We start from the raw sequence: 21,086 nt of genomic DNA, 5'->3' as shown, positions 1-21,086 counted from the left end.
TGCATGATCTTTATTGATATATTTTATCATTCTTCCAGTTTATCACTCGATCTCATCCACATCCACATCAATGGTCTTACTGGTCCCGACCACCTTTCCATCCACAACTGTTTCCACCACTGTGATGGTTTTTGTGACAACTGAGGAAAAGAAAAGATACAACGATCAAATCACACCACATTTCTTCAATCCAGTTAAAACCTAAGTAGCATTTTAATGATACAATAGAAATGACATGCTGTGGGAAAAATGTCTTACCTTGTCTTGAACTGGTAATGGAGAGAAAAAGAAAGAAGAAAGCATTAGTCTAGAACGTGTCTAATGTACATTGTCATGAAATCAAATTGGAGTTGTATATCCCCCCAGTTCAGTCAGTGTTTTGCTCTCTTCATCAGGCCTCACCTTTCATCCTCCCCATCCAACAACCTCCTGTACTCTGCGATCTCCATCTCCAGCCGAGTCTTGAGGTCCAACAGCATGTCGTACTCCTGCTTGTTGCTGGCGATGTTGGCGTGGAGCTGGGACAGCTGAGTCTCCAGGCTTGTGACCATGTTCTGGAGTTGTGTCAGCTGTGCAGCATAACGCATCTGGGTCTCTGCCAGGGTGCCTTCCAGGGACGCTTTCTGTTGTGGCCGTAGGAAGTTGTTTGGTGAGCAGGCAGTCAGTGATTGAAATCCAGAGATGTTAGTTGATGCTGGTTAAAATCTGTGCAACGAGTGTGCAACGAGCATCTTGTGGTTCTGTGCACTTCGTAATTAGACTTATTAGCTTTATTGCCGAGAACAAGATGAGAAGATTGTTGCAGTAAATATGGAGCTTCACCTAGCTACTGGTTAGCGTATACTTAGTATTAAGACTGGAATTGGTGAAACTGCTAGCTTGTCTCAGTCCAAAAGTTACAACATCTGCATAGCAGCATTTAACTCACAATTTCAAAGTTTGTTTAGTGCCATATAAAAGCGACACGTTACAGACTCTCGTCTTTCTTAATGCTAACTGCTAAACTGAGCTATAGAGCTGCTAGAGTGTTATCGATAGTGTTACTATTTGAAGTGGCATCATATTGTGTAGTTTCCCATAGATAATCATCTTAATTGTTATTACATGTCGACATACCATGCTTAAATGGGACTGCAGTTCAATCTGAAGCTTCTGGTGGGTGCTCTTCAGGTCCTTGATCTCTGATTGGAACGTCACCAGATTCCCTGTGTGTGTGATCACTTCCTGCTCCACTGTTGCAATCTAGGCAGATCAAAGAAACAACATTCTTTGTTTTACCCAACAATTGTAGTAGATTAATGCCACATTATTAAGATAAATAACCTACATTTAACTCTTTAAAAGCCACAGCAGTGGCTGTATTCTGAGCAGTTGTAACTTTTCACCTTGGTCTGGTACCACGCCTCGAGCTCCTTGCGATTCTTGCTGATCACACTCTCATAGTAACTCCTGATCTCTTCCATAGTCTGGTTCAGGTCTGGAGAGGGAGTAGCATCCACGGCCACATTGATCTGTCCGCCCATCTGGCTCCTCAGCAGAAGCAGCTCCTGTAGGGGTCAAAGTACAGTCAGCTGGCGTAATAACAAAACAATATGAATTTGTTTTTTCATTATGGCAACCAGAGCATCCAATGGATTCTTTGTGAGCTGTATTGCATGTGAGCTTTTGGTTCTTTGATCTCTGTGTGAAAGACAAACAGTAGCAATGAGCTAATGGAGGGAGAGAAGAATACAAGGAAGTGTGCAGACGGAAGAGGGGCAGCGCTGGGAAAAGGGAGAAGGCGGCAGACCTGTTTGTAAAAACAATAACCTAACATGGAATTTCCTTTCTGTTATCAGAGGTGAGACAGAGGTCACATGTGCAGAGCTTTGCTTAGACCACAATAGATATGCATGATAAATGGTCGCAACTTTGTCTTTTGTCTCAAAGAATGAATAGCTGCTGTGTTTAGCTCTAAGCTGCTGAAAAGATGGATGATGATGAGTTTAATCAATCACCGGTCGCACAGGTTATGTACATATAAAGAGTGGGTGTTGGCCTGTGTGCAGGAATGTATCAGGGGTGTTGACAGATGCAAACTCATCAGTTTTGCTGCTTGTGAAACTGCCATCGACAAACCTTGGATTGGTTAAATCCAAACACTACTACATCGTCTATACACTCTCACCTCTTCGTGACTCCTCTTGAGCATGAGGAGATCGTCCTTCAGGCTCTCATACTGACTCTCCAGGTCCATTCTGGCCAGGTTCATCTCATCCAGCACCCTCTTCAGTCCAGAGATGTCCGCCTCTACAGCCATCCTCATGGCCAGCTCGTTTTCATACCTGAGAGGGGTGGGGCACACAGAAGGACGAGTAACAGGTCAGATGGGTTTTAGAGGGTAGTTAAGATTAGAAGTTATCAATGAGACAGTTCACACTTTGATGTGCATGTGAAGTTTCACTTATGTGGCATTGCAGAGGAGGGCAGGGGAATACACTCACTTCATTTTAAAATCATCAGACGCCAGTTTTGCATTGTCGATGTCCAGGATTGTCCTGGCATTAAGTCTAGAGGCAATACGAATCTAAGGAGGAAAACAAAAACAGGGAAACAAGTCAGAAAAGGTACAACTGAGCTCATGTATCGTACAGTTTTACAACAGTACAGTGCGATCCACACCAATATGAGATATTTGGGAATTTAAAAGATAATAGATAATAATAATAAGATACCTAATATACTTAATTATTCATTGGTTGTCATTATTTTTTGGAAAGGACCCATAAAGGTTGCTCCAGGATTGGAATGTCACAATGCATATGATGCAACACTTAAATATTAACATTAAATATAATTAGATATACAACTATTTTTAAGTTAAAACAAAGGAGAAATGTGTATACTGCCTGTGTAAAATTGATGTACTGTACAATTTTGGCTCATAATATCATTTGATATATAAGTTGGACTCTGCAATGAACCTACACTGTATCCCTTTAAGTATGAAAATGAACAGTGCACTGGTAATTGGTGTTTGTATAATAGTGCAATCAGCTTCGTGAGAAGATGGCCCACTTCTACACTGCTAACAAGGGGTTTCCTGGCTCTCTAACTCAAATGTCAGCTGTCTTAAACCCACATACAGTACATACCAATCCACTCAGAAAGGTGAGAAGGGGAAGTTAACAGAAAACACACACATATCTGTTTACTCCTTCTTACTTTGTCTTTCAGGTCTTCGATGATGGCGAAGTAGCTGGTATAGTCGTGACAGATGACCGTTTTGTTCAGGTACCAATCTTTGATCTGCTTGTCCAGTCGGTCGTTCTCCTTTTCCAGGGTGCGCACCTTGTCCAGGTAAGAGGCCAGACGGTCGTTCAGGTTCTGCATGGTGGCCTTCTCGTTGGCCCCGACGTGGAGGTCCAAGCCATCGGACAGGTTGAAGCCTCTGGAGGATGATCCGTAGCTCTGCTGGGATGAGGATGAGGAGATGCGGGTGCCCTGGCCACCTGCTCCTCCGTAGACACTCATGGTCCTCTGGCCGTAGGATCTGTTGCTGAAAGACATGCTGAGAGAGAGCTGGATCTGGATCTGGATCAGGTAGGATCACTGGAATTGATCTGCAGTTGAAAGTATCACCTTGGTCTCCTTGGTTAAATAGCTGCCTCACGCAGCAAAGTGGGAAGGGCTAAGAGAGGAAGATGAAAGGGAAGAATGTGGCTGACGGGCAACCCCCCCACTCCTCTTTGCAATCTCCTCATCAGCACGGGTGTGACGTGGGTAGGGGTTCTTCTGCTATTTTCAGGTCGAACCTGTGGTTCCACATTTCATCGTTTCTCAATGAAAGGACATTCCCTGAGTACTTTGTTCCTTTTTTCAAATCTTGCACCTTTGGCAGTTTATAATTGTAGCCTTCCTTGTCTGGTTGCCAGAAAGCAGGTCTAGCTGCACAGACACACTTTAAAGTAATGTATTCTTACAGAAAACAAAGCTAAGGTTAACTATCTTGTAAAATATTCACTCATAGCAGTGACAGAAATGGCACATACAAGTGACAATTTCATCTCAGTGAAACTTGGGGCCAAAGGTTAAGGGCAAGGCAGTTCTAAGGTAGCCAACGTTATTTTTGTCCTCTCTTAATTGTTCAAAACTTACGAGAAGCAACTTACATATAAGAGAAAAGATAAAGGAAAGTAAGCAGGACACACAGTAATGTATCCATAGGTTTCAAAAGCATATAATTCATACAGTGCTGAGATGTTACATCTTGAACAAAAAATTTGCAAAAATCTTGTTATGAATGAAGAGTAGAATATTTAATTGTGAACATAATTCAAATTGTCCTCTGTGTCTGCCACTTTTTTCTGAGCATTGAATTATATATTTCTAACTATAAAGCTTTTGAGTAAATAATACTGCACGGCATTATATTAATAGTGTTTCTGTATCCATCATATATGTATAGAGTAAATCAAACTGAAAATGGCAACATAGTATTTAAGAAATATAATTTTGTATGACAATGTCTACAACACATATACAGGAAAACCTGTAAACTTACCGTTTAATTATGTGTATTTATAATTTGCTTTTTACTTGCATTTAGTATTTCAGACTATACGCGTATAGATGTGAGGTTGATGCCCAATCCAAAGACATGAAATAACTGTGTTACTTGCCGCAGAGCAGCGGTAAAGAGAAGTGAGAGAGGAGTCAGCGACCAATCAATGCCAGTATAAAACGGGCAATAAATGGTGCTTTTAGAAAGTGTGTGTCACTTCAACCACGAGAGGTCCATGAGCATGCAGCCAGAAATGAGCACCAAAAATATTATGCAGAAAGTGCAGCAGTGTGCGAGTTGAGCCGTGGACAGACACACACACACAGTCACTCGAACACACACGTCCAATTTCATAATCCCCTGGCAGAGATAACAAATAAGAAATGATCTAGGGGTTAAAAGTAACTTTGTACATTTACTGAAGTAAGATATTTAAAAATGTAGTAGTTTACTCGAGTATTTCTATTTCTGTTACCTCATACTTGTAATTCATTACATTTCAGAGGTAAATATTCTACTTTTTACTCCCAAAATGTTTATTTGATAATTCAAATTACTTTGATAATTAAGATTACACAGTGTACATTTGTTTAAATTAGCTCCCCACTGCAACATTATAGCGGTGTACACAATGATGCATTCATAATTTTAATCCTGTGATATTTGTATTTCTGAAAAAGAAACATTCTGCTCGTACTTAAGTATAGTTTGATGCTGATACTTTTTTGTACTTTTACTGAGGGAACATTTTGATTGCAGGACTTTTGCTTGTAACTTCCACTGGAGTATTAATACTTTTCATTAATAAAAAGATCTGAGTCCTTCCACCACTGCAATTATCTGATTATCTGATTCTACGATTGCAACATAGAGGGTGGAACACTGAGATTGAATAAATACAACAGACATGGTAGTTTCCTTTAGATTGTATTGTAGGACAAGCCTGACAAGTTACGGATACACTAAACTTGTTTCACTGGTGAAACTGTACTCCCCACCATCACTGGCCTTCATTACATCCATTGTAACATTTTGGAAATGTTGGAAACAATATGTATTAATGACGACCAACTTAAAAAAATGTACCATTTAGATTTATTGGTTTAAAATGATCACAGTAGCCTGCACATAACATAAGCACATACCCATGCCAGTTGAAAATGATCACCATGTCTCGTGAACAGAGCCATGCTGCCTGACTGCCTCCCTTTGTGGTTTTTGCACACCTCTTCAGTCAGCACTGCCACTGATAAGCAGGGTGAGGCTTGAAAGGGGATGACTGATGGTTTGATTGCATCTTATGACAGCCAGTGTGTTTCTTAAAATATTGTACATTGTTGAAAATAGTATTAGAGGCACATTTTACTCCAGTTACATTACAGGTAGTAAAATGATTAATGTGGGATGATGCCTGTTTTAAGTCTTTGACTTGAAGTTGTTGATTTCTCTCAAATTTAAGTTGTATCTTGCAAGGGTTGTGATCACAAAAAGGCAAATCAGGTATAGCAAGACCAGATATCGAATTACTATTATTTATACAGCAAAATCAAAAAGTTTGGTCAAATTTGACCATCTAATGCTCATAACATGATGATAACACCCCGTCTAGTAGACATTTTTTACAGCAGACATTTTGACTTGTCATCGCAGGTGTAATTTATTGACACTGGCTCTGTGCCATTTAGGTGACTGCTAGACAGCAGGCATGATGACATAGATTAATGCTAGTTACTCCTCTGCTTTTCCTGTTGCGACATGTCAAACTGTCTCCTGGGAAATCCCAATTATCTTGTAGTACTAAGCATTGACTCGTGTCAACACAAATTCTTTCAGTCTTTTAGGAGTTTTGACCACCCAAGGCTAAATCTGATTTTATATTAACAACTATTGTATAAATCATCGAAGAAATGTGTTTTGTTTTTTTCAATCAGATCTATTCTTCATGTTGATTCTTTTGACTTGTAATACATTTTAGAGCATACACTTTCTGTCTCTAAACCCTTGCAGGATTAAAAGCCTTTCAGTGTTGCAGTGGACATGCTTGGCGTGTAAAACAACTTTCTCAGTGTCATCTTAATCCCTTCAACCATTTTTCCTCCGATCATTGAAGAAAAGATCTTTTGTTCTTTAAAACACTGGAGACACAAGAATGTTGCTCTGCCTGCCTTTTCTGTGCCACACTGACACCCTGAAGGTCTTACAAGTTGTTTCTTTAAGATAATAAAAGTTGATGGTGCGTTTGCCTTGGTTAGAGGCATTACAGGTGCAGCAACACTCCTTTATGTACTCAAACTTGTGTAAACCCTTTTTTTTATGTGCTAACATTTTTTGTAGACTTCATGAAAGTGACCTCATAGTTTGGCCAATTGAATCACATTAAATTCCAGAAACTGAATGAGTCAGTTGAGATATCAACTGCTATAAATGTTCAGGACAGAAACCCAAAGTGACAAAGTAACAGTATTCACTCTGATTTTCATGTTTCTTTTTAACATTGCATAGTTGATACAATTGGTAGTTTTACCACTGACGAGCAAAACTTTTACTTTAATGTCAATTTGAAAACATTGTTTACTAATTGAGCAAAATGAACAGGATGTGAACAATAAATAATCACATAAGTATTCTAATTGTTTGCAAGAATTCACTGTGTATATATATACACAGTGACTAAGTACTATACGAGGAGCGATCTGTGTGATGCCTTTGTTTACTTAATGTCCAGTGATGCACTTGTGCAGTGTAGAATGAGATTCACTATATAGTGAAAATAATTTGATGTATATCAGTTCTGATTGAAAATAGTCACAGATTAATCCCAGGAAAGAGACATTGCTGCAGATCAGTCCAAGGAAATAAAGTCATAGCCCATGATACATAGTTTCTGACTAATTAATTGGTGTTTAGTTAGACAGTACAATCCGACAAGGGGACAGGAGACAAACAGGGTTTAAATACAAGAGGAAGGTAACAAGGTACAGGTGGAAAACAATGAGGGTAGCACAGGTGAAGGGAATACACAATCAGGGAACAGGGCAGACAGACAATCACGGACAATCACGGGGGCAGGAGGTGCAGGATCACAGAGGACACACAAGACAAGGACTTTACAATAAAACAGGACACCAAACAAACCAACATCATAACACTGGGTTTGTTTTATCCTCCACTGGTTAAGGACCATCCAGTATTTAGAGATACAGGTGAGCTAAAGAAAACAATATAAAGATAATGAACACTGGAACCAATCCTGAAGCAGTAACTCACCACCTCCCATTAGCTTTCCATTCCCACTTTGGGCAGAGAGATCAAAGTGTACACAAAATCATGTGTTACTAAGAACGTATTGGCTTTCTTGTTCCACTCAGTCCAGCAGTCCAGATTCCTTCAGTCTCTCACACAGATACTTTCTGCAGCTGTTTTGCTGTCGTGTGTATACATGTGTGACTGTGTGCACTGAAAAGTCAAATGTTTTGTGTTGGCCTGTGTGTAACACAGAGATACACATCTTATAGTAGTCATGAAACAACAGTGTTGTGGTTTGACTTTCATATTTGTGTTTACCCTCGACTTACTTTTCGATAAACTGTGAAGATCTGATAATAACAAATTCTCCTTCCGGGGAAAAAGGTTGGTCTGTTCTCACTTTTCACAATTTTCACAACTCCATTGGGCGTGGCATGGCAATTCCTGCACAGAAGATAAGCTCCATCGCCAAGGTAAAGGTCTTTTTTTGCAGGGACTTTCACTAGATGGTGCCATTTAGCTGTGATTTTCAGGAAGGGTGCGGCTCTGTAATGATCTGTTTCTAGACTGTGAACTGAAAAACTTAATACGCCGTCTTTTTCTCTAGTCTGACTGATGACCTTTTTGTAAGTTTTATTGTTATATCTTGTAATTTATTTGTACACGTTGTATCACTGCATCAGTATTTGATTCAATCAATGACATCAAAAGCACCAGTTTTCCGCATAAAGTAGACAGAACAATCTTTTTAATACAGTAAGTTAATGTACTATTGGAATGAGCCAGGATAGGTCTGTCAACACTTCTGTTTGCCCAAGTTGAATGAAAGATATGAACAGCTGATAATTCAATGTGCAGGTGAATGTTCAACTTCGTCTGCAGTAACTGGTCCCACATAGATAGGGAGAACACACCAAACTCTTTACATGTCTCTCACACACACACACACACACACACACACACACACACACACACACACACACACACACACACACACACACATGTTATCCAACCTCATCACATTTTACTGCGGGTGTTAGAAATGTTGCATGGTGGGATGTGATTGCACAGTACATGCTGAATGAGTGAGCAGGATTTGGTAATGCCTGTGGAGAGGTGTGGTACCTCAAGAGGAGGCTCCAAGGGCCGCGTTGTTCCATTACAGGCTCACATCTGTGAGTCATAGTTACTAACTCAACACAGAGCTGTTCTTTCTGCCGTTTGTGCTCCATTATATCTATGTATAACATATGTGTATGTATGTATGTATGTATGTATGTATATATATATATATATATATATATGTGTATGTATATATATATATATATGTGTATGTATATATATTATATGTGTATGTATATATATATTATATGTGTATGTATGTATATATATTATATGTGTATGTGTGTATATATATATGTATATATGTATATATATATGTGTATATGTTATACAAATATATATATCACCATTATGTCTGTTTCTCTGTAAGTGGAACATTTAAAATGGTTCCGAATAGATTTTTAGATCAGGCAAGAAAGGACTGAGTCACTTTTTAAACACGGGGAAATGGCTTCTTACTTAAGGTCATATAACTTGGAACTGATTTACAGAACACAGAGAGAGGCAAACCCTATATTGCCCCAGACACAAGGTCACAGAGGTCAGTCCTGGTGACCTGCTGTACCAATTTTCCCATAATGTGGTGCAAAGGGCTGCACGGTTGTTATAATGTAGAATTATAATATATTGATTTATTTCTTTACTTTTATATATATTTTTTAATTTTACCATTACATTTGGTCCCTATATCTACAGTGGTGCTTTTCAGCTAAATGCTACCGTCACATGCTAACATGCTCACCACAATGATGCAAACATGCTGATATGATGCAGGTATAATGTTGACTGTATTCATTAGTTTAACGCGTTTGTACTTAATACATGGTACAGCTGAGGCTGATCTGGATTCCATCAGTTTGGGCCATAAACCAAAAATATTGGACATATTTCACCTTTTTATTTAAACACACACATTGCAGTTATTTTTAGAGGTGGAGCACCTCTCAGATTTAGTGCAGGAGAAGCAATGAGCAGAGCAGTTTGTCCATACTGTGTTGTAATAATCACATAAGATTAAAAAAAAACGTTGCGTAGGCATAACTAAAATGATATTCTATCTACATTGATAAGAATGTGTCTTTTACGTGACAATTCAACACGTGGAATCAACAGTTGCATATTTTTGTTGGGAGTAGGAGCTCCAAACCTCAAGATGCTGGAACAAAGGTGCACTGGTTTGTCAAATTGACATGTTATGTGTAAAGTTTTCAAAAAGAAAGTGGCCCGTTTGTGAAAGACATGGGAACGCCAGCCAACTCTTATTCCCACTGCACGATGAAACCGATGCGAGGACACTATACTCATCCACGCTTAGGTGCAGGAATCCAAACCATCTGGACTTCAAGACAAAAGACGAGATTCAAGCATGAGAAGTGACACATACACTCTGCCATCCTCGTCGTTGCTATGCTGCAAACAAACAGGGGATCATTTTAGTATTGTTTTAAGACAAGGTGATATGCTTCAGTTAAAAACAGTAGACTTTTTGTATTCAATAGAAACCGTCCCTCTATTCTTTACGGCTAAAGAAGGAAATTTAGGACAAAACATCATGGATGAAGTCATTTTTGCTGAAGGTAACCTCCCTGTTACAGTTCAGTCTGAGTCTATACTTCACCAAACTTCAGTGCTACAATAACTGGTGATTTGGTCCAGATTTATAATATTTAACCACATGAATTTATCTTCGACATTTTCTTCGACACCTTGTGAATACAGTCGAGTACACTGTAATTAATACATTACATCATGACACACATCACACAAGAATTAACAAGCTGCACCATGAAAGGCAAAATCATTGCAAAAGGTGTCTGGACATAGATTGCCCCATCTCCCTGGCTAAAGTTCAAATTTGTTTTTACTGAGGAATCTTATCTTCAGTTTTAAGCAGTAAGCAGTAGGATTTTAAGAGTAGTAAGTGGAGTCATACAGTTTATTACTCATAATGCATTAAAAAAACAAGTATAGTCGACAAGTGTTGACAATCTAAGATTTCTATAAAGTTAGATGAACAGCTCTCAAAGAGTTATAGGATTTAACTTTCTAAATCAGTGGTTACCTCATGTGTGTTTATTTTAAGCTTCACTGTTACTGGAAGTCGTGCAGGCCCTTTGCTTTGAGTAAATATTCAGTATCACAGACTTTGTTCTCTAACCTGCTGAGACCCTAATAAGTAGCTTAATCTGTGTTTGAAGATCACATGAGAAGCTGTAAACACAGTTATTATGTGTCTTACTCATTCACCATAATTACAATATAACATAATATAAATGGTGGCATTAATACTAAAAATAAGAAAGATGAAATATACAAAGTGGTAGAGTTTCTTGTAAGGTTGTAGAGGGGATTTCAGTCAACCATGTGCCAGTAAAGATACCCATATGGTTTCTTTTCTTGTTCTCAGTGAGGGATCTTAGTTTGGATGAGTCATTTTTCTCTCTGTTTCATAAATGTGGGTGCTGACAGGCCCACTGAGATTATACACAACAGTGATTAAGGTCTACACTACACAAATAAACTTGATGTGACTTGTTTTAACTCCTATAAGGCAAGAGAAACCTGGGACCCACATATTGAACGTACTGGTCTTTGGACTATATTATAGTTACATTCCCCAAACCACAAGAGGCTTATAAATTGTTTCCCTTAAAAAAGACGACGGCGCAAACTATGTATAGAAGTCTAAAAGAGTCTAGAATAATACAGACAGGAATTAACTTTGATTTGTGTGGGCCACTTACAGTTTGACACTATGCCCATACGCCAACATGCTGGGAGATGAGAACATTGATATCACTCCCATGAGTGACACTAAACATGAAACTAAAGCCAGTAACCGGTTAGCTTAGCTAAACTTAGCACAAAGAGTGGAAATGGTCTAGGCCAGGCACAGTTACATTCAGTTCTCTGCTGGTTGCCTGGCAACTTCACAGTGACGACCTGAACTGAAGGGACCTCTACAACTATTTTACTTTATTATAATTTGTATACCTAGGTTTTTTGTGTGCATAAAACAGACTGTACTTTAGAGGTGTTCTGACCAGGTTAGTTGTGTAGTCAGTCTTTCTGCTAAGCAACCATCTGCAAGATGTGTAAAAACAACATTGTCAAACTGACAGTCATGCTCACACATCTAATATGGGTCAGATGCTATATCTGTCTATCTAAGTATCTGTGATCTATCTCCATTTCTTAAAGTAGATTATAGGCGTTTTGGGACCAAACAGGGACTGAGAGGAACTACCCATCTGAGACCCGTAGGCTACAGACCTTCACAGCGTTTTTTATGTTTGCATTCTCACCACCAATAATGCTAAAGTGACGTAAACCATTCAGCGCAGCTTGCACACCTCTCAAAAGTACTTTTTACAATTTAAATGTAAATCTGTGATCCTCTTTGGCCCAGTGCTTCATGCTACTGATTTAGCCTTTATTCTACTGGGTTAGCTTGCTAAGCAGGGGCTTAAACAACAAACAGGTTGTTGAAAATGGCGGATGCTAATGCTGCATTGGCTCATTCGTTAGAACAATCACACTTTATACTCATGGATCCTCTCGTGCTGGAAGAGAACCTACTTTCAACAGCTTTCTAAGAACAACGATTGTTTCTAGTTTCTAGATTCTTAGAACGAAGCTCCTAGAACTATGAAAATGCAGTAGAGTATACACACAGTACATAAGAAGCATGATTTACTTCTACCTTTGAGAGGTCACCCCATGTTCCTCCGTCACCTCCCCCCAGCTACAAGAGCAAGGAAATTGGCCAGAACCCAACTCTGAGTCGAGGAGGACACACATACGCACACACAAAAACACACACGCACACACGCACACACACACACACACACACACACACACACACACACACACACACACACACACACACACACACACACACACACACACACACACATGCATGCACACCCAGCAAGCCAAACATTTACCCACACACGAACATAGAAACCACACAGCATCCCATGAGACACACACACACACACACACACACACACACACACACACACACACACACAAAGGATACAGGACTGAGGGGGGATGTTACGTGTGATATGGTGAACAATGAACTCTGACGAATTCCCTTAAATGGGTTTGTCTGAAAATATGGAAAACAACCCTGGTTTGTGGTTCAAGGCTACACAATCTTCATGCAGCTGTCAATAAGTAACAATTTCAGTAATTACAGGCTCATTGTATCTGGTCGACCTCAATGCCATTCAGATCAAATTTGCATTTAACGAAGTATCAATGTATTCCACCTCTTGCAATTCTCTTTTGCCTCTTAAAGAGTAACTGTTTAAAAAAATCTAATTGTTCACACAGTAACAGCATGTTGCTATAAATGGTTAATTACTGCAAATGATCATATTGCAACCAGTAATTCATTAAACCAGTCTGGTTGTATACTTACTTAAAATACGTGACTGTGAGATTAAATGTTTCCTTTGGATCAGCCTGACTGTAACGCAGCCTTATCATCATGGGTCATTGTGATGAAAGATATTATCTGCAAACAGCTTAATAGGAATGTTGACTCATGGTGGGACGCTAAAACAATAACCTGCTAAAACAATAACCTGCCTTTTCTATTTGCATGGGGATACAAATGACTGTTGAGATCAAGACATGACTGCAGGTACATGTTAAAGCGAATGTAAGTCATGCGAATGGAGACACAAACACACACTATTGAACACACACTCCGAGAGAGCTCCACGGACCAACAGAGCCTTACACACAAACACAGAAGCAGAAACACACACACACTGACACACACACATTCCATAACAGTTTCCTCACAGAAGTGAAAAGAAACCGGACCCTGGTCCTTAAAGGAAAACAAATGGAGGCTCTGCCAAGCCCCTTGCTGAACTGTAAAGGAAAACTCCCTCCTACCCTCTCCACGTCCCTCCCCGCCAGCCAGACCCGCCCCTGGTCCAGCACTATATCAAGAGCCGGCCTCCCTTTATCATACTCCACAGTCCTGTTACAGTCCACAGCTGTATAACGGTCCTTTCTCCTCGTGTTCTCTCTTGACCAGCAGACAGCCAGCCAGCCTTGCATCATGTTTTACAGCCAAAGCATCAGCAGTGGTCCCCAGATGGTGAGGCAGAGCCGCAGCTACACATCAAGTGCTGCTCCCCACAAGGCTCACAGTGTGTCAGGATACAGCTTCAGAGGAAACCCACGTATTTCCTCTTCCAGCGTGCGCACCCTCTCCTCCGGGTATGGAGGTGGCATGGGAGGCGGCATGGGTTTTGACCTGTCCAACGCACTGGACCAGGGCACCGGGCACCTGAACGAGAAGGCCACCATGCAGAACCTGAATGACCGCCTGGCCAGCTACCTGGAGAAGGTCCGCTCTCTGGAGACGGCCAACTCCAAGCTGGAGGTGCAGATCAGAGAGTACTACGAGCAGAAGGGGCCATTAGCAGAGAAGGACTACAGCAACTACTGGGCCATTATCAACGACCTGAAGGACAAGGTATATTGTGTGCCTGCCCCAGCAGCCTAAAATATAGACAAGTCAAATGTTTGTCGTGCTGTTAATGATTATCAAGGGAGGGTTATGTAAAGTCAAGTGTGTCGGCAGTTTGCATGCCAATATGACAGTAGTGTGTAGCTGTGGGACTTCACAAGGTGATGTAGCTGAGAAGCACTGCAGGAAAAGTTAACTGACATATTAGTGTGTAATTCATAGCAAACCAGACTATGCTACTGTATGTAACTGCACAATGAACTATTCCTTTGAGACTTTTGCCCTCTGTCAACTCGCTTTGTTCTTCTTCTCCAAAGATTGCCGGCGCCACCATCGGCAATGCCAACATCCTGCTCCAGATTGACAACTCCAAACTGGCTGCTGATGACTTCAGAACCAAGTAAGCAGGAATCTTCATACGTCTGAGGCCCTACCTTCATCGTGTCAATGTCAAACAAAAAGGCTTAAGGGTTGTCGTTGTCTCATATCTTTGTTCTCTACTCTCAAAAACTCATCAGATTCGAGCATGAGCTGATGATGCGCCAGTCAGTTGAGGCTGACATTGGAAACCTGAGGCGTCTGCTGGACCAGACCACCCTGACAAAGGCTGACCTGGAGATGCAGATCGAGGGCCTGCAGGATGAGCTGGCCTACCTCAAGAAGAATCACGCAGAGGTGACTTAAGCACATCCTCTAGCTATAATGATCAATGCTCACTATGAGAACAGGTATCAGGACTGTTTGAAATGCTGCAAATAGATCTTAATGCTGACTTCTATTCTTTATATCTATTTCGTTTAGGAGCTGGCAGCAATGCGCTCTCAGCTTACTGGCACAGTCAACGTGGAGGTCGATGCCGCACCCCAGGTAGACCTCAACAAAGTCCTGGACGAGATCCGCGCCCAGTACGAATCCATCACTGACAAACATCGTCGCGACCAGGAGTGCTGGTTTAATGAGAAGGTAAAAAGACTTTTCCATAAACAATCATACCCCACACGTTGCAAATGACTGGGCTTACTCCCTCAAATGTTTAACCTGTAATTAAACATAATGATCTTGGAAACTACGATGGGTAATCAACAAGACTTCTTCTTCTTCTTCTTCTTCTTCTTCTTCTTCTTAACAACTGTGTCTGTTTTTTCTTGCTCTAGTCGACAACCCTCTCCAAGGAGGTGGCCAGCAGCACAGAGACAATCCAGACGTCGAAGACAGAGGTCGGTGACCTGCGGCGCACAATGCAGGGCCTGGAGATTGAGCTGCAGTCTCAGCTCAGCATGGTGAGTACAAAAACAAACAACGCATCTGTTCAACATCCCACTGATCTTGCCTTATATGAGCAAAAATTCCTGCATCGCTGTCTTGTCCGGGGGAATGGAGAAACAGACAGAGACAGAGGGGAAAAGAGCAGAAGGGAGGGGAACAGTAAGAGGCTTTATTGAAAGAATGAAGGGAGGGAGAGAAAGATAAGAGTGATGGGAGCTGTGGAGAAGGGAGGGAAGGGCTCAGTTTCTGGAAGACATAAAAGAGCTTGAAGAAAGCTGAAGGAATGCTGAACCCAAAAAAATCTACCCCCATGGATTATCTGTGCCCAGCTGGAGTAAATCATGTAACACTCCCTGCTAGAACAGCACACTACTCCTGAATAACAGTGGAGGAACAGCTTAAAGACACATGCATTCAAAACCAAGCACATATGCCTCTGCTAATCATTCCCTCACAAAGAAGAGATAATGCTTTAAGAATATAGACATGCTGTTGTGTCGGTCAGACGTATAATCCAAGGTGTGGTTCCAGACTGTAGCTTTAAATTGTCACAAAAGATTTACTACAGTAAACTGGTTTGCAAGTATGAACATTACACTATGTCTCAATTTGTGTGCGTGATTATCAGATCGTATATTCTTTGCGTCCGTCCACAGAAAGGGGCTCTGGAGAATACACTGGCAGAGACAGACGGGCGTTACGGCGCCATGCTCGCCGCGTTCCAGAACACGATCAACATGCTTGAGTCCGACCTCGGCAACGTGCGCGGAAGCATCGAGGCCCAGGGCCAGGACTACAAGATGCTGCTGGACATCAAGACCAGGCTGGAGCAGGAGATCTCAGTGTACAGGAGCCTGCTAGAAACAGAGGAGTCCAGGTAGACACAATAATACAGGCGCATGGACCTTTGAGATCATTTAAAGTAAAGTGCACTAATTCATGTAGAAAACAATACACCAATTCACTCATTATTTTTCCTCTACTTTTCTCTTCCCTTTCCCTCATTGTAGACCGAAAGGTACGTAACATGTGTTTTAACAAGACATTACATAGCAACAGTAAAGCCAGTGTAATAAGAGCTTGAAGTCATGCCAACTTGATTTTTTCCCCTTCTTTTTCACAGGGGGCTCAAAGACCACCACAACCACCACAGTGCGCACTTCCAGCTAGGAGGTCCAACTGGCAGGACAAGCTGTACTCAGACTCACACACACACACACTAATAAAATCTGATACACGAGATGAGTGAAACTGTACTGAAACAACCTGAGATATGTTGAAAATGAAGCCCGTGTTGAAGTCTACAACATTTGCAATTTAAAAGAAATCCCTCTGTGTGTGTGTTTGTGTGTGACCTGTCCAAAAAATAAATCTGCTGGTGAACACAAATTGAGTTGTTTCGTGACTTTAATGATCTTTCAGAAAAACAGACAACGTCTTTCTCAACAACATTGCTCTGTTTGTGCAGTCGTCATGGCAACAGCATTGCATTCTGGGAGGTGGGCTGCGGAAATGTTACGTAACTGAGGCTGTTGTCAGGAAGGGGTGAACAATGGTTAAGATCTCTGGTGTGGAAAGCATTAGGCAATTAGAGAAATGACCGCACAGAGATGTTGAACTTAATGCTCTCAAAAAACTTGAGTAAAAGTGTCTTCTGTGACCAAATAAAGGGAATGAGCCTCTGGGCTTTGCCCGAGGAGGTTTTTTTTAAACAAGACACACCCAACTGGCTGACTAATCTTTGCCCTGGAGGCTTTCAACACAGTGCTACATGATGTCCGTGTAACTCATGTCACCTAGTAACAAGAACACGCAGGGCTCAGGATACTTAGTGGGAATGCAAACACTGACTGACTGAACAAAGAGAGTCTTTGTGGAAACAGGTGTTATCAGTACTGCACTTTGGCCTCCTTTATGAGCAACGATAGATTACAAATGACCAATGAGCTGTAATGATAAAATGTAGGGTGCAGTTCCTCGGGTGATGATGAAAGAGAGGCAGGGCATTGTTATGTTGGTGTGGTGCGTTGGGAAGAGAGAGTTTCATTTGAGCCTTTGCACTCTGTACAGGTCAGCAGTTACAGCTTTTAAAATTACAGTGAAATCCTGTCAAGAGTTCATAATTCTCAAATGATGGTGTAATGTTGGTTTTGGAGAAGAGAGAGATTATAGAGAGGATCAGCTTGCAAAATCCACCCCCCTCTGAGGAGCTTCACTCAGCCATATTTGGACCTGTTTTGTTGCACACCGGCGTCTCTTCCACACTGTTATGATAGTTGATGACGAAGCCCTTCCAGTTATGCTTGTAATTTAACATGAAACTTCAGACAAGATGTCATAAAAAAAGATACTAAAACCAAATCTTATGAGTTCTTTGATGGTGACATGTTAGATGTATTTAGATGTTGTGCATTTTCATATTTTATAAGTCTTTTCCTATGTTCAAAATGTGCCATGATGGTACTTGCTTCAGTTCTTTCGGTTTGAGATACAGTACACATGCAGAAGTTTATATGCACAGCAATGTTCATACATTTTAAACATGCATGTCAACAAAGACTATATTACGCATCAGAAAAAGTAGACCAAAGCATCTGATGTTGATTATGATGACATCATAATGAACAGAAGACATTCCTGGTTGATTCAGGTTTCAATAATGAACTGCATGCCAGCAAAACAGGAAATACAGCTAATTCACTGTTTTGCAGTGTTAGATGATAAGATTGATACCACTGTGTGTCTGTGTACGCTAAATATGAAGCTAGCGCCAGGAGACGTTAGCCTAGCTTAGCATGAGGACCGGAAAAGTGCGAGCTTGGCTCTGTCCAAAGGTGAACATATTCAGATATTAACACTTGGTATCTTGTAAAAATGACAGTGTGGGTAGGAAATAGACCTGCACATAACTGTAAACTGACAACGAACTACAGAGGATTATTTACTTTTCGTCATTGTAGTCTATTTTCTCCAAAAAGGCCGTTTAACATTGATGAATTTATGGAGCTGGTTGATTTCCAAAGCTCACTGTCTGCATTTTTACTTGTATAGTTTTTCTAATTGAAGTTATCCGTTTTATTGTGAGTTTTATGAATGATTGACACCACCTCGCTCACATAATTGGAAGGATTTTCTTAAATTTGTTCAGGAGCCTCTGGGTGTAATAATGAGCTGTCATCATAAAGAAATAAACTGTGAGGAAATGTGAGTTAATGATGGATTAATAGAAAAGGGGATCAGGGAAAGATGCAACAAAAGCTGACACTGAGTAGTTAGTTTATTATTTACAGCATGAATAGGCAGACTGTCTGCACATGGATGCACAAAAGAATATTATAGGGAGCGGCGCCAAGTTGCCAACAGACATTTCTGTATTTTATCCCTGTCATGGCTGTCTGCCATCCAAAGACAGCCTGAAGCTAGCAGGAGAGATCAGAGAGAAGAAGAAGAGGTTACTCACTTGATGTCTGGAAATACTTGCCACAGAGTTCAATTCAGTTCAGTTAATGACAAGTTCCGGATACGTTGGATTCTTTCTCTTTCCTGCTTTCTATTGCAACTATTGAAACAACAGTGATAGGGACAATGTGTGAAACCTTCCTTTTGTCCAGTAACTAAATCCCTGTGAGCAACAGGGGCCTAATTAGGGGACCCTAGGTGTTCTACAGCTCATATGATCTATTGTCCTTGATCTCTAACGAATCCGCAACTCCTTGCTTTTGATTTATGATTTTTATGATTTTACTCATTTTCTGCATAAATATGATCAAAAGTCAAGAGTCTGAGCAAAAAATTACTCCTCGATTGCTCCCTGAGTTTTTTTAAATTGTATTGTTCGGTGCCTTCCCATCATGCCACAGAGTAATACTGCACATCTTTAGAAAAATTATGGCCTAAAGCATCTAAATATGCAAATCACCAGAATCACAATAAACACAAGCATTGACATGTTTTGAAGCATTCTCAGTCCAAAAAACGTGTTTTTCTGTTCAGAAATAGAAAAATGACCTACATTGACCTGAATCTTGCTCACACCATGAGCTACATGTATTTGCAATGACCGTCTCTTTCCGCGCATCTGGCATGCTTTAAGACGATTCTGAGGACCAATGAGATCGCAGGACCTCGAAACGCAGCAAAAATCAACAACATCAAAACTCTGGTTCCTGCTTCGCAGTGAGAGACGCCAATACTGTATGTATATATTTATTTTACTCTATTATAGATTTGACTGATTGAATTAAGAATGTCAAAAGATCACTTGAACCTGCTGTATTTCAATGTGGACTTTTCACATTCAGCTTTCATATCAGTGAAATGTTTAGTTAAGTATTAGTCATATCTGCAATGGTTAAACCAGAAGCCAACACCCATATCAGCAGGAATGTTGATGTGGAGAGAAGGAACATTCTTCACACGACTGGCGCACTCTATTCTGGAGCAGTGTTAGGTTTGACACAAGCACTGAGAGGAATGCCTAACCTCTTTGCTAAAGGTCTGAGACGCAGTATGGCATCAAACCTTACTGTGAAAGTTTTCAAACTGCGCCCATGAGCTGCAGTGAGGCGTAGGAACAGTTGAGAGGGAGAGAGTGGAACCAGACCAAACACACTTCAGGGGCTTTCAGGCCCTGCCAAGCATGAGATAGATGTGATTTTTCATCCATGTGCACGGCTGTAAGTCTGGTCCTCTGCAAGTCCATTCCCACCATAAACACAGTATTTGGCTACTTTATTAAGAAAGCATATGGCTCTAAATTGGAAATGCAGGAGGTGAAAGGCTGGAGTTGCAAGGCTGGTTTGATGAACTGCACACCCTGCATACAATTGCAGGATCCTGAAGACAGGATGGACTTAGTTGGGCAGGGCTGAGTAGCTTTGTAAATACGATTAGCGCTATCATAAAAAGAGGGAGTTTACACAAAGAGCTTTTAATCTGTTGCATTTTAATGTAGTGACCTGATGTGTACTAGAGCATATCCCAGCATGCATTGGGTATATACATATTGTGTGTTTTTAAAGAAATACATTCTGTTGAAATCCCTATTAAGGTATACGTATAACCCAGAGAGAAATACCCAATGAAAGGACTACTGATCAAAATCGCTCAGAGGCAGAGTGAGGCACATTTTCCCTACAAAACTGCTACTGCTACTGGCTGTAAACACCTACTGTATGACTCTGATTTTCCAAACTCTGCAAGTTTGTGTGAATGTGCCCAAAAGCCTCCCAATAATATATAACAAAAGTGCCTTGAGAAGGCTCTAGTAATCATAAACTTGATGCTCTGTATTTAGCACTTTATAACCAACCTTAGGAAGGGGGAAAAGCTCAACAACAAGCTACATTTATAAGTGATTAAACATAATAACGGCAACTAGAAAATAAATTAAAACAAATAGGACAGCAATTG

At 40.7% G+C, this 21,086-nt stretch overlaps 2 protein-coding genes across 2 annotated transcripts; one reads left to right on the top strand and one right to left on the bottom strand.

Annotated features, from left to right (window-relative positions):
- krt98 (keratin 98) lies at positions 1-3,588 on the bottom strand. Its single transcript, XM_079219566.1, has 8 exons — positions 3,205-3,588; positions 2,484-2,566; positions 2,168-2,324; positions 1,386-1,547; positions 1,117-1,242; positions 403-623; positions 259-269; positions 1-140 (listed from the first exon to the last, which is right to left on the bottom strand). The coding sequence occupies exons 1-8, from the start codon at positions 3,547-3,549 to the stop codon at positions 43-45; spliced, it is 1,203 nt and encodes a 400-aa protein (XP_079075692.1). The 5' UTR covers positions 3,550-3,588; the 3' UTR covers positions 1-42.
- A 10,331-nt stretch (positions 3,589-13,919) lies between these two features.
- On the top strand, positions 13,920-16,577 carry LOC306737779 (keratin, type I cytoskeletal 19-like). Its single transcript, XM_079219567.1, has 6 exons — positions 13,920-14,414; positions 14,726-14,808; positions 14,927-15,083; positions 15,210-15,371; positions 15,563-15,688; positions 16,331-16,577. Exons 1-6 carry the CDS (start codon positions 13,995-13,997, stop codon positions 16,553-16,555), a joined length of 1,173 nt encoding a protein of 390 aa, XP_079075693.1. The 5' UTR covers positions 13,920-13,994; the 3' UTR covers positions 16,556-16,577.
- The last annotated feature ends 4,509 nt before the right edge of the window (positions 16,578-21,086 follow it).

The sequence above is a fragment of the Taurulus bubalis genome, assembly GCF_910589615.1.
Source record: "Taurulus bubalis genome assembly, chromosome: 6".
Taxonomy (NCBI): Eukaryota; Metazoa; Chordata; class Actinopteri; order Perciformes; family Cottidae; genus Taurulus; species Taurulus bubalis.
The sequence above is the reverse complement of the archived record's forward strand: the minus strand, read 5'-3'. Positions and strand labels throughout refer to the sequence as shown.